This window comes from Paramisgurnus dabryanus, chromosome 16, assembly GCF_030506205.2.
Source record: "Paramisgurnus dabryanus chromosome 16, PD_genome_1.1, whole genome shotgun sequence".
NCBI lineage: Eukaryota > Metazoa > Chordata > Actinopteri > Cypriniformes > Cobitidae > Paramisgurnus > Paramisgurnus dabryanus.
In genome coordinates this window covers 3,597,483-3,612,596 of record NC_133352.1, presented here as the reverse complement: position 1 = coordinate 3,612,596, position 15,114 = coordinate 3,597,483, and the positions used below count along the sequence as shown (strand labels likewise).

At 39.0% G+C, this 15,114-nt stretch overlaps 1 protein-coding gene across 1 annotated transcript in view; it reads left to right on the top strand.

The window, feature by feature from the left end:
* Positions 1 to 1,777: 1,777 nt before the first annotated feature.
* The window catches only part of fam199x (family with sequence similarity 199, X-linked), a 23,252-nt gene continuing 9,915 nt past the window's right edge, over positions 1,778 to 15,114 (top strand). The window contains exons 1-6 of the mRNA XM_065272024.2: positions 1,778 to 1,922; positions 2,884 to 3,057; positions 7,933 to 8,152; positions 9,322 to 9,474; positions 12,277 to 12,438; positions 12,993 to 13,232. Of these exons, the coding sequence (XP_065128096.1) occupies positions 2,891 to 3,057; positions 7,933 to 8,152; positions 9,322 to 9,474; positions 12,277 to 12,438; positions 12,993 to 13,232 (942 nt within the window). The 5' untranslated portion in view covers positions 1,778 to 1,922; positions 2,884 to 2,890. The remainder of the gene's footprint in view (positions 1,923 to 2,883; positions 3,058 to 7,932; positions 8,153 to 9,321; positions 9,475 to 12,276; positions 12,439 to 12,992; positions 13,233 to 15,114) is intronic.

Sequence of the window (15,114 nt, the reverse complement as noted above, 5' to 3'; positions counted from 1 at the left end):
TCCTCAGTCCTAGTCTAGTCTTATAATAATAATAATAATAATAACAGCAATACTATATATAATAATAAAACTAATACTAATATAGGCTATATATATCATAATATATATATAGCAAAATAATTACGTGTTATAGGTATTAGAACTAGATATATGCTAATTTACTCTAATGATCTACTTTCCTAGGCTATGTAATACAGGCTATGATATATAATGATAACTATACTACAAACTCACTACAAACTCGCCAAACGTACAACCAACACCTCAACACCAATGCAACGTACTGCAAAACGCACAAGAGGCGCGAGTTTCGAAACATTTTTATCCGGAGGCGATACTCATGGTGCGTTCCAGGCAGGTTTTTAAACCCGTGAGTTACGACTTCAAAACCACGACTCACGACCTTATGCGTTCCAGGCAGCCTGTAACTCGTGTTTTTACAACCTTCTACCGGTGAAAGTGCTCTGGAACGGCAGTCAAACCCGTGACTTCCCACCCGTGAACTCGTACTAGATCGATGTACTCCCAGTTCAAAGTCGTGAGTCGTGGTTTTGAAGTCGTGAGTTACGGGTTACAGGTTGCCTGGAACGCAGCATCAGAGTGAAGCAATGACGTATTCAACAGAAAACGAGGCCTCGTTTGTCATCGTCACGTGATTTTCACGGAAACGATACAAGCCTCGAATCGGGGCTTCATCTGGAACGCCCCTTTTTGCTCGACACAAGCTCCGGAGCTTCGCTTCAGATGTCACATCACTAGCTGATCACCGGTGATCGATTATGCACAGAATTTGCTCATCTCAAACAAGTCTCTTCTCTATGACGTCATCGGGCTGTCGATTCTTGCGGCGCTGCATGAAGTCGAACAAGCCTACTGCTTCATGAAGTCTCAAAACATTAGGCTTGTCCGACTTCACCCGGCGCTGCAAGAGCCGACAGAGGGATGACGTCAAAGTACCGCGAGAACGATTCGAGAAATCGTACGAAGTGTAATTTCATCTCGCTCTCGCGGCACTTTGACGTCATCCGCCTTTCAGTTATAGCGGCGCCGCATGAAGTCGAACAAGCCTATTTACGAATCTTTTGTTTCGAATCAGTCGTCCGGATCGTGTTTCAAACTAGCCAAGTCACGTGATTTTAGCAAACGAGGCTTCATTAGGTCATAACTGTTGATGCTTTACCACTAGGGGGAGTTGATTACAAAGTGAACCCACTGACCAGTGTCATATAGAATACACCTTTTCTTAATGACTTTAGGTAAGGGTTAATTTATTTAATAGCTACAGATATTTAAGGTCAGTTTGACCTGTTAACAAGCTTTTAAAACAATTGTTTATGTACGGTTTCATTGTTTCTTGTCTTTTGCTGAAACAAAGAACAAAATCCCAAATCAATATGAGAATAGGCCCATTTGCTTGTTCAAAATTAGCTATGAAGAAGCATGATCGGTACATCACAATACTTTTTTATGTGATTGCTCTGCTGTATGTTTCAAAACAAACCTCAGAACTCTGCACAGCACTCCTCTGAAACCATCATCTCTTTTGTAGTTTCAGGTATTTTAACACTGATCAGAACTATAGCCTATACAATATTGCCTTGCCTCTTTATGTTCAAATATTAAAATAATAAAAATATGTCATATACATGTAGTTCTAGACAGTGCTCTTGTGAGCCATACATGTATATACAGTGATAAAGAATTAGATATGTCTTTAACTAACGTTCTCCCCAGAAAATCTTGGCACTTTACTACTAACGTAGTCACGTGGTTTCAGCAGAACGAAAATGTGACGTCACATTTCACGTGGCTCCACAGAGCGAATCACGCGCTGAAATGAACTGTTGTTTTTTGTCAGAAGCTTCGGAGGGTCGTTAAGTGTAGCATCACTATTATTTTATATAGTAAACATCAAACTGCAAGTAAGTCTAAAACATATAACCACATCCTTAAGAATGATTCATGTGTAATGTGTTTGGAGAGCAGTTTTCAGGCATTTAATGTGTAATATCAGTTATGAGTCGTTTCCGGAAGCTAATTACTAATAATACGAGATCTGAGTGACTGTTGCGTAAATACATTTTAGAATTATGTTCCTGCAAAATGAATGGCATACATTGTTTAATCTTAATCAGAGCAGCGTGTTTGTATATAACAAAATGGTTATTAATGAGATTTGTAGGGTAGCATGTTAGCTGGCCTGCTAGCAGAGTCTGTTCACATTCTTTATAAAATTCATCAGTGATTTAGTCATATTGTCACATTTCACTCGGTCATAAACACAATATCATCTGCTGTTTGTCATTTTGTATATGTAATACATAATTAAAAGTAACTGATACATCTCAAACATTAGTTATGTTGTGACATCAGTCAGTGTTTATTTTATTTTCAGTTTACTTGGCTGATAAATTTAAATGTGTTTTATAAGTAATGTAGATAACCAAAGTTATTAGAATAATGTCAGATTAATTGAAAGTGCTACATTTATTAAAAGTTGCAAATCAATGCCAAAAAGAGATTTTTTTAACATTTAATCCAAAATATCCCAGCCAGGGGATGGTAAAAAATATGAATATCACAAACAGAAAAGATCTGCACACTGTCATGCCTGAAGGAGGTCTTTACTGATTGAAACTGTGGCATTTTATTTTCTATAAATTAAGGGAATAAAAGCTTTAGTGGGTGGATCTTTTCTGTTATTTTATTTCCAAGGTTTTCCTTTCTAGGTTGACTCTTTGTGCTGTGTTATTGTGTGATGTCATGCTCTGGATGTAATATAGCTTTTGTAGCAAACAATTCATTTGGTGAAACAGGTTTGTTGTTAAAATAATGGCGTATAGCTGTCATGTATTCTGAATTATGTCTTTGATCACAATAAAGCTTTCTGATGTCTGAGGACGTCTATGAGAAGTTTCTCGCTCCAGAGGAGCCGTTTCCATTGCTCTCACAAAGAGGAAACTTCAGTGAAGACGCAACACTAGATGCCAGTGACTTTGGTTGTCAGTTGTCATCATGTCACCGAACAGATCCTTTACATCGCTTTCACAGTAGCAGGTAAAATTTTTTAGACTACTTTAATTGTCAAGAAAACCTTACCTTTATTTGTAACAGACGCATAACTTATTAGTGTTCTAAACTAGAATATTTATAGTACAATCATAGTTAATATCAAACAAGGGATAGTTCACCCAAAAATGAAAAATTACCGTTTATTTATTTACCAAGAAGTCCATCAAGTCATTTACCTAAACTCTCCGCTGCTGTAATCCCATTTACTTTAACTGAGCTATTTAGTAGGGATGTGCATTTATGTCATTTTTTCATTTTGATTAATCTATAGGTCTGAAGAACAGGTACTCGATTAACTGGGGGCGGGGCAATCAAAGGGGCGGGGCGTATACTTCATGGTGAAATGAAAATATTTTTATTAAAAACACTAAAATAAAACTTAATTTTGAAGAAACTATGACAGAACAATGAATACATACTAGATTAATAATGAATTGAATGTTTTTAATAGAAACCTCTTACAGCAGTGGTCACCAATCCTGGTCCTGGAGGGCCGGTGTCTCTTGAGAGTTTAGCTCAAATCAAACACACCTGAAGCACCTTAATAAGCTACTTCAGCTGTGTTTGATTAGGGTTGGAGCTAAACTCTGCAGAGACACCTGCCCTCCAGGACCAGGATTGGTGACCACTGTCTTACAGGAATAGCTGCGTGATGAACTAAAGGGTTAATAAACACAAACCAAAGCGCTTTCTATATGATGCACTCTACATAATATTAAGCCTTTATACAACATAAATGTACAACGTGCATCTATCTGCATAAAATGCAAGACTTCAACTAAGTTTTCAACTAAGTTATGTACAGAAAGTTTAACTCCCTTTGTGGATGTGCACCGTAGACAGCACGCATTTAAACACGTCCAGTCAAGCTTCATAACATCTCTGGCATCTCTTGACATTTTAAATATGAGATGATAACCCATTGAAATTTTGACCGCGCTGTACATTTTGCACCTGACTGACTGTATTTCCGAAAATCACGGCATCCTTTTAAACCATAGTGCCTCAGTGATGTGAGGTGTGGCCGGCTTCATGGCAGGATCAGCGGGCTGTTCTGTTTGTTTTTAAATCATGCATCATTGTAATACTGATGTCATACGCCGTCAGCATATACACAATAAATAAATAAATAAACCCACATGATCGTCGTTTTCGTGATTGATCATCGATGCCACGTTCGAGTACTCAAGCAATCGAGTACTCGTGCCGATCCCTACTATTTAGAGAATTGTGACATGGTGTTGCATTTATTAAAATGTTATATTTTGTTTTATCATTTTAGTTGTAGCATGTTCAGGGGTGCACAAAACTTATTTGTCCTGGTTCTCAAAGGAGCACCTGGAGATGTTTCATAACGGCGAAACAATTTAAACAACCAATACTATGAAAAGGTTCCTGCAGTGTGAATGGTGCTGTAGTCAAGTGGCATTTACTTCCAGCTCTGTACCTATGTTGCAGATAATTCATAATAGCGTATTTCTACCACTAAATGTCCCAGGTGAAAAAGTAGGACACATCCATAGTGTACTTGAAGTGCTTTATTTTTGCACACTAATTTAGTACTTAATATACAAAAAATTCATCTTTAGTACTTCTTAAGATGTTCTTAAGATTATGTAAGGGATAATCCACGGCTAGCCATGCATTAAAGGGTTTTAATGCACGACGTAGAGGTGAAGAACCACCCGACGCATAGCGGAGTTAAAGCTGAAATTAATGTTTATAGTGTAATTTTTTAACAGACGGGTAAAATGACGGTCATTTTCTTAAGTTAAGGCTCGCACTCCGTCCGCTTTAAAAAAAGTAGTGCCATTGTATTGCTTTAATTTCAATGAAAACAAAAATGAAATGGTTGGAAATTTCGAAGCAATGTTTTAAAAGAGATCGACAAAGAACTGAAAGAGAAGCACCAGAGAGAGAAAGAGAGACAGAGAGAGAGACGCACGCACTGAGACGCACTCACGTCTCTCGCTCGCTCGCTTGCTCTCTCTCTATCTCTCGCTCGCTCTCTCTGCAAGTGTAACGCCCCATTCAGACAGCCAGCGACCAGCAGGAGCAGAGCGAAGCGATCTCATTCATTTCAATAAAAACCGGAGTGACCGTTGGTGACCGTATGGGCGTGTCCAGCGACGCGAGAAAGATAAGAAAAGTTTAACTTTATGCAAATGTCGAGCGAATTTCGGGAGCAACTACAAATGAGAACAAAGTAGTTGAGTTCACGTCATCCTTCTCTCGTCAGTTACTGACGTGGATGGTACTCATTTGTTTATGACAAGCAGATTTAGAAACGCCTCATTGAAAGAGACGGGCGACACACAGTGATAACTTCACTGGCTGTCTGAACGAGGGGTTACGCCCCATTCAGACAGCCAACGACCAGCAGTAGCAGAGCGACGCGATCTCATTCATTTCAATGGAAACCAGGCAACTTCCGGCGACACGAGCGAAAGTGACCGTTGGCGACCGTATGGGCATGTCCAGCGACGCGAGAAAGTTAAGAAAAGTTTAACCTTATGCAAATGTTGAGCGAATTTCGGGAGCGACTACCAATGAGAACAAAGCAGTGGAGTTCACGTCATCATTCTCGTCTGAATGATGGAGTGGATGGTACTCATTTGTGACAAGCAGATATAGAAACGCCTCATTGAAAGAGACGAGCGTCTGAAAGAGGGGTAACTGTGTTACTATGGTTACCAATGTTTATAGTAGTGGATTAATTTCTAACTGTAATCAAACTGACTGGAACTACCTGTGCAGTAAACGGTTTTAATGCACACCTTCCAGTAGTGTTGCACGATGCATCGATACTTCAAAAGTACCGCGATTCTCGGAAATAAAAGACGACACGGTTCCTAAATGTATTAGTATCGATACTTCTAAGAATGAACGCGTCCCAGATTTGCAAGAGACACATTTCATGTTGGTGTGTGCAACGCACGTTTCCAATGCCTCCCTGTGGACGTCTGTGTTTTTTCTCCTCACACACGCAGCCAGAACAGCTGTCATGTGACAAACACAACAGCGAGATGGCTGCATGTGCGAGCACAAGTGATACTGTGGTCACCGGTCCAGTCGTTCGCAAAGGCAAAGCCGGTAGATCGCACGCAAGTTAACTGTATGCTGCTCCATGAGCTTCCGCGCCTTTCTTCTCAAATGTGTTTTTATACATCTTATGCATGCCCGCTGCAGCTCGGTCGTATAACTTCTGAAATTCAACAGGATGCGCTCTCTTGCCTTCAAGTTTGTTTATTCTCGTGCTTTGGTCGGTAACGCGAGGTTCCGCTGATTGCGTGTGGTGCGCATGCGATAAGCAGCGGAGCTCGTATTTATATGCTTCTGATATACTGTTGTCATTTTCTTTCAGTTTGTTTCACATAACCGTATCTCCGCTGTTTTAATGAATACTCTACATGCACTCAATTATTTTTTTAAACTCCTCAAAAAGAATGGAGTAATTAGTAAATGGCTAAATCAACATCTCTAAAAACGCAACTTTCATAAATAACGTTAATAATTCGCAAGCTGCTAAAATAAAGCATACAAAACATCAGCTAAAATGATCTATAGGGAATATGATTATAATCAGAGCATGTGCATGTTCGTCAGTGATTTATTTATATTAGGTTATTATATTAAAGCATTTAAAGACCACAGAACTACGCAAAGGAGGTGCATTTCATGAAAAGCCGTAATAAATTATGGACTCAAATATAAAGTTAACCACAGATAAATCAGACATTGAAGTACAGGAAACATTAGCCTATATTAATCCATATATCACAGCTTAAATAACATATGGTTATTATTAAGGCTCATTATTTACTATTAATTATGGTTAAGTGAATGTTAGCAGTTATCACTATAACCACTGCATATAGAGATGTTTTTCATATTTTGTTCAAATGTTTAATATATCTGCTGTTCATATGTTCATTTATTAGTGTGTTATTAATAGAATGTTGTCCCGGTTTTAAAATAAAGCACAGCAAAGAGATCTGAGAGTGTTTCTCCCTTTTCAGGAAAAGTATTGGAACCGTGATTCTTGACTTGGACAACACTACCTTCCAGCCAATCAGAATCCAGTATTTAAACAGACCATGGTATAACTAAGTGTACTTCACTGTGCTATTTTGAGACACCATGAATATGAACTAAAATGAACCTTTAATATACTGTCTGTATTAAAAATGTATTTAGTTAACACTTGTATTAAACTTAAACTCAACTTTCATACAAAGATGGGTTAAAGTTTACTACAAGTGGTACCTAAATAAATTTTTAAAATACATTTTAACACATTTTAGTTCATATTGATGGTGTCTCAAAATAGCACAGAGAAGTACACTTAGATGATCTTAAGAACATCTTAAGAAGTTCTAAAGATACATTTTTAGTATATTAAGGACAAAATCAGCATGCGAAAATAAAGCACTTCAAGTACACTATGGAAGTGTACTACTTTTTCACCTGGGGTGCCTGCCCTTGATTAGTATTAAATCGCCAACAGCTGCTCTCAGATGGCACGACATTAACTGCACAGAGCCATAGTTCCCTGACAAGCAGTGCCATATCGCATACATATCACAGGCGATACGTCCGCGATAATTAATGCAAAATTGCCACGATTGTCAGTGAACTACGGCTCTGTGTATTTAAAGCTGCTCCATGGCAATTTACTACTAATCAAGCAACCGGCATTACTGACGAGATGCACGTGACAAACACATGCGATTTATCGTGCAGCCCTAAAGCCCACTGCCCAGTAACTGTCAATTTAGACTGCTAATGGATAATTGTCTGCAGGTTGTGTAAAACCTTCTTGGATGTGACAGCAAATTGACAATGGCCATACATTTTCAGGTGGAATCTGACGTCATGTGGTACCAGTGTGGCAAGTTCAGAATGCAGTGAGGAGCTCTTCTCTTCTGTGTCAGTGGGAGATCAAGATGAGTGCTACTCTCTTCTGGATGATCAGGAGCTTGCGTCCTTTGACCTGTTTCCAGAGGGCAGCGTGTGCAGCGATGTGTCATCTTCTATTAGCACATACTGGGATTGGTCAGACAGTGAATTTGAGTGGCAGGTAAGCCTTATGCAATGACAACATTACATGTGTTCTACTTCTTAATCCTTAAAGATCAGGGGCCGGATTCACAAAACATTCTTAAGAAGAAAAATCTTCTTAACTGCCATTTTATCTTAAATTCAAGCTTAAGAAAAAAGTTAAGAATATTTTGTATTCTCAAAAAAGCTTCTTAAGAAAGTTCTTATTTTTTTCCTTAAGTATGTTCTTAAGAAAAAACTTAAGAAGAATTCCAATTCTCGAAAAATAAACTGTCTTAAATAACATCTTAAAGTTAGGATAACCTTACAGTAGTCTTAAATCTCAAAATGTAAGATGTTTTATAAGTTAATGTGATTGTTTTGAATGTGACATGTTGTATTTTGTAGTCTGAAATGGCAATTTTATCAGTTTGCTTCACATAGATTAGTTTAAAGAGGAATTCAACACTCATATAATGAAGTTTAATAGCTTACTCCGTAATATGTCATACAACACAAATAAGTATTAGTGATAATATTAGCAAACATGTAACTTCCTCCGTAATAGCCTACATTCATTGTGAAATTACTTAACAGCTAAAAGTCACTCTAAGCGGGAGGCGGACCGGTAATCGCTCCGTCATGTGAGTCGAGGGCTCCGAAACTGCGGGCATGCTTGACCCTCCGCGTCCGTCTCTTGACGCGTGAGCGCAGGTCGCGGGAGACGAAAGCCTTGGGCACGGAGAGTGAAGCACGCACACTCAGAGCGCTCGGCCCGCATGACGGACCGATTGGGACATTATGGATTTATATTTACGCACCGCACCGCCTTAATACTAGCTGACCTCTGTTACAACAGCGAATAACATCCTGTGGTAGTCTTAATGCATCACTCGTTTGTATCTCGTTAATGATCGCAAGGTAGTCAAAAGATTAATGGATAAATTTATTGTTACCTCATTAGCAGGGTATAATTCATTTAAAGCTTGTCATTTTATTCGTAAGACACAAATTTAAGATATTCTTAAGAAAAAAATTGAGAACTTCTTAAGAAATGTTTGAGAATTGCACTTAGGAACATTCTTACGCACTTCTTATAATTTATCTTAAGAACTTTCTTATTTTTTGTCTTAAGAATGTTTTCGTGAATCCGGCCCCAGATTAGTACTGTGTATTCACTGAATTACTTCAAACTCTGTTTGATTGTAGTTACCAGGCAGTGACATAGCCAGTGGCAGTGATGTTTTGTCTGACATAATTCCCAGTGTGCCCAGTTCACCTTGCCTCATTTCCAAACGAAAAAGCAAGGTGCACAGGAATCTGGATGAGCTACCCTGGAGTGCAATGACCAATGATGAACAGGTGCAATATTTTCATTCATAAACTCTTTTTTTTTTTACGTTAGTGTCTCAACTCTGTTGTTGTATTAAAGTCCTTATGTTGTATAAAAGACCTTATTTGTTTATCAGACCACAAAAGAGTTTAATTTTTTTTTTACATTACTCCACAGAGTGGCAATGAATGGCACCTATCGTTTCATTCTTTACAAAAGGAAACAAAATTATCATGAAATTATTCCATTTGTGCTTTTATGTGACGTGTTTATATTTTGTTTGTTTTTCATCAATCTAAAGTATTTTTAAATGAAATTTTGTGTATATGCTACTGAAATGAACAAATGAGCTGAGTCCCAATTCAGAGGCTGCGACGTTCTAAGGACGTATTCTAAGACCGTTTGTGTCACAGCAGCCGACTTGAGGCTAGTTAGGCCGTCCCAATGCAAATGATGCTTAGAATGAAGCCTCAAAATGCTTCCTTATTTCTCCGCACTTTTAAGGATAGAACTAACCAATCCTTATAAGCCGAGGCTATCCCAAGATTAATTGCGCGCCTGCAACGGCTGCATATAAGGGCAGGATATTCTAAAATAACAATTAAAATCTTCATTAAATTGAAGTGTGCATTTAGCAGAAAACATTTTTCTTGTCACTGTTTTAGTTATGTTTTATGTTTATATTATTCTGTTTACCGTAATTCCTCAAATAAAAGCCGTTATTTAAATAAACGCTGGGCCTCTGATAGTGGCCGGGGGCGTGATCATCGCGGACAAATAAAGGCCGGTCTCAAATTAAGGCCGGGGAAAGATGAGTGCCGGGGGAAATGAGTGAGAGCTTACTTACGCCCGTGTGAATGCTCCATAAATGCCTCGTCCGTTTGGTGATACACGCGCACGATCCGCGGAGGCTTGCGTTGTCGACCAAAGCGCAAGTATACCAGTAGACAAAGCATCAGTTAATACGTCAAAGCTTTTTAGGTGCAGTGTGAGCGCAATCGCGACAGTGCGTTTCAAAAGGAGTGACGTCAACTGCGCGAGCACTCACCTTCATCTGCCTTCGTTAAAACCTTTTAATGCTCGCAGCAGGGCTAGTGAATATCTACGGTGCACACGCGACAGATCAACTAAGCTATATCATAGGCATGTGAGAGGGCTTCATAAGACTCTGAATAAAAAACACAGACTTAACATTACGATGGGTTCCAGTGTTAAGAGAGTGCTTTACCTTGTGCTTTGCTCAAAACAAATGCATTCTAATGACGAAAGCTAGCCTGGGCTCAGATTGATAAAAGTACAGTGTGAGTGCGTGCATGGAGTAGGGAGGGGGGACGATCGCGCTGGGGCATGGTTTTGGATAATGTGAGCGCGGTGTTATCTCCTAAATGCATTCAAGTTCATCATAATGCACAGCTGCCTATAGATGGCAGTAGCTACATTGGATGGGTCTCATTTAGTGCTAGTGACGGTCTTTTCAACAACCTTGACAAAAAATTATGGTTAAAAAATGAATGATCTCTATTCACTAGAACGCTATCACTTTTAATTTAACAGCTAATTTAAAACAATTATTTATCAAACACATGGAATTTGAAATAAAGGCCTGTCTCTAATAAAAGCCTGCTTCAAATAAAAGCCTGTTACCTTCAGCACTTTAGGTAAATAAAGGCCCCGGTCTTTATTTGAGGAATTACGGTAGCAGGTGATGCAAATTATGGGTTCTCCGAAGGTCAGACCGTCTCATTTCAGTTATCTTCGCAGACTTCTGAGGCTGCCACCTTGAAAGACAGAGTGCTCGCCTTTTATGGCCACATCCTTGAATTGGGATACAGCTATGGTAACACTTGCCCCAAAACAGATTTGTAGGGCCCAAGCACTAAAAGTGCAAAGAAGCCCATTGTTTTTCTTTACGAGGACATGAACACTAGATACGCGATCATGTAATTTACAGTTTAGGTCATGCCATTAACGCCCATTTACGTTGATTAGCTCAACAAATTCTGTAATAAAAACTCTACATTATTACAATGGGGTTGATTTATACCACTCGGATGCTCCCAACTTGAAGAATCATTTGTACTAAATGCTGTCATGCAGACTAGTATACACTTTGCTTACGTGGAATGATATAGTTTTGTCTGGAACCACGTAGCATTAAAGCTTGAGGGGCAGATTTAAATCTCTCAGTTAGGCCTCGTTGCATTTCCATTTGTTTTTTTACCACAGATTTACATTGGGGGAAAATGTGGGGCGCTGTTGTGCTCGGGAAGGGCAGAGGCAGCCTTTGCCACTCTTAGCTCGATCATTACATACAGTAGCCAACCGAACAGTGCGCTCAATTTCTAAACATATTCGTCTCGCTTCCGACTTAAAATAGTCTAGAAACTCCAAAGAAAGTTTGTTTAAAAATATTATACACACTTACGAGTTAACAGTTTAGACTTGATTAAGTCTATGTAGAGTCCTTTGTTTTGATATTGATATTCACCAATCGAAATAAGCCCACCGTGCATCAGAAAACATTCTGAGAGAGCCATCATATGAAAATTGCGCCGTAGGGTTTGAGCCTGTCATGGCACCTTGCAGCTATACTTATTATTGGTTTCTTGATGCACTAACATTTTTTGAAAATCGGATGAGGCATCAATAATATCCTACACGTGTGTGTAGCCTATACATGTGTGCCCCTTAAAAAAACTTAAATGAGTGTAATATTTGTCAAGCAAATTGTTAAATGTTTTTTGAAAAGTATGTGACATAATATATTCATTTACATCCTGTTGGTTTCTTGTTGAATTTTTGAGTTTCCTTTGTAACGTTTTTGTTTCCAGGTGGAATATATTGAATATTTGAGTCGAAAAGTGAGCACAGAAATGGGACTCCGGGAGCAGCTTGATATCATAAAGATAATTGACCCAAGTGCACAGATATTGCCAACAGACAGTGAGTTCATCATCGAGCTGAACTGCCTCACAGATGAAAAACTGAAACAGGTAATAAATTATAATTAAAAACGTTTACAAATAGAAGTTCAAATTTTCTCTTCTACCAAATGATTCTGGTTCAAAATCCATTATGTAGTATCTTATTACAAAAATCTAAAGCCAAAATATTGCAAAGCACTTACACAGTCCTTTTGATTTGATTTGAACAGAAAAACATGAATTATAATAGAACAGGAGTTATAAGGAAAACCATGAAATTGAATGACAGCACCCAGCAATTTGGACTAGATTGAGAAAAAAACCCATGTACTTATCCTTGTGGGGTTAAATAGAGTGAACCTTTCAAATAATATCGTAATAGTATGATCTGTTTAACTGGCATGCAGTTAAAATGAAACTAATAGTACTGTTATGGAAGTTTCCATCTTTGCCTGTTTGGAGAGAGGGGGAACGTAGTGAAAATATTCATGCTGCATTTGTCTTATGATTAAGACATGTCCATTATTTAACAGGTTATTTTCTTTTACAGACAGTGTAAGGATCAGTAAGGATAAAGCTGTTGGGATTATTTGTGAGTGTTGTGGTTTGTTTGCTTTTGATAGGTGAGGAGCTACATCCGTGAGCACAGCCCGCGGCAGCGGGCCAGCGCGCTGCGTGATTGCTGGCGGAGGAGCGTTGCAAGCACCAGTGCAGTTAGCGCTCACAGCAGCAGTAATGCCAGCATGGTGAGCAGTGCTAGCAGCAGTAGCTTGTCCACAGGATCCAATACGTCCACCAACATCAGCCGTGCCCACAGCGATGGGAACCTGGCCACTGCTGCTGAGCGCATAAGAGACTCCAAGGTACTTTCAGCACTCAAAAGTTTCCTGACATAAGCTGATCCCTGTATACATTTTTAAGTTCTTACATTGACAAATTCATTTTGCAGAAGCAAATTCTAGTTGATTTAGAGCTCTTATCTATAACCTATATTTCATCCTGGTGCTTTGGGTGATGCCTTAAAGTCTGATTAGTTAGTGATTAGTTTGTCCAGAGTCCAAACCGGAGAACTTATAGAGACATAGTTTATGATGGAGCTATTTAGAAGAACTCGTATCAAAGGAATCTTGTTGTAACGAAGATAACAAACTAATATTAATATGCTGTGTTGATAAGTCTCTCGATGCCCTTAAAATTCTCTTCATTCATAAGTCTCGCTATTAAGTCCAGTGGACCAGATGAAGGGCTATCTGCAACCCTTTTACACACCATCTATGATATGTGCTGTTGGCTTTTCTCATGAGCTTTGAGTTTTTGTTTTCGGTAGTTGCTTGTTCCAACAAAAAAGACTTGTCTGCGTTACATGGAAACTGATGGCAAACTACAAAACATTGCATAATTTCTTTTATCGTGTTTTACCAAAGTCAATGTCTGCTTCCAAGATATAAAAATTATGTTTTCATTTGGCCTCATAATTAGAGGGTGCCGCCGTCTTAACGTCTCTTTGCTCTACCAGCTGACATAAAACATGCAACGGTGTCCACAACAACCAATATGGTAGGAAAAACCTTTTGATAATAATTAGGGGTGGGAATCGCTTGGACCCTCATGAATCGATTCAGAATCGATTCTTAGGGTCCCGATTCGATTCAGAATCGATTCTTGACGTACTAATTTGCATATCTGTGACGTCATTACGTCGCATTTGCTTTCAAAGCCAGGTTAATGTTTGCGCTTTTGCTAGTCTCTGAACTGTCATATACTGTACTTTAATGCAACTAGGGATAAATAATGTCATTCTTATATACATACATGTGTTGTTTCTGTTGTAAGACATTAAAACCAGTAAAAATATTAATTTAACGTGACATATTAATTCTATATGTTAACCGGCATTAACTTCCACGAACGTTAAGCGTCTAATCATCATCATTATACACAGTGATTGGCAGTATTACTGTATTTATATAATGCAGCGCACCCAGCGACTGAATAACAAACTATGTGCATATTTTTACAGAAGTATATTCATGTTATATCTAAACAGTCTGCGGATGGTTTAGGGCAGGGGTGTACAATACGTCGATCGCAAAGGCAATGCCGGTAGATCGCACAACTGCTGCTCCACGCGCAAAATTGTCATTATGGTCTTTTGGAGTAATTGTGAAACATGCAGGTCTTTTTGAGTTGCTGCGCCTTTCTTCTCAAATGTGTTTTGCCATGCCACTGCAGATCAGTCGTCTTTAACTTCCAAAATTCACATGGATGCGCATTCTTGCCTCAAGCAGTTGCTGATTCACACGCACGGTGTGTGTGAGCGAGCAAACGAGAGGGAGAGAGAGGCAGCGTAGCGCTGATTTGTATGCTTCTAATACTGTTAGTTTCACTAAACCGCATCTCCGCTATTTTAAGGAGTACTCGACATGTACTCAAGGATTTTTTTTAAAACTCCTCAAAAAGAATAGAGTAATGGTGACAGCCCTAAATTCAATGTAGAGCTATATGCAGTATAGTCCTACAAGCATTTAAAGTGTTCTTTCTCTTCTGCTCTTGTAAGCTCGGCTATGCGCTCTTGCAGGGCACGCTCTCTTAAGTTGTCCGTGTGCATCACCGCTCCCCCAGTTGAGTTCCGCCTTTTGGTTCTGATAACGTGACGTTATTTTGTAAACTAACATTTATGAATCGATTCAGAATCGGCCCACGTCCGAATCGCGATTCATCTAAGAATCTATTTTTTTGCCCACC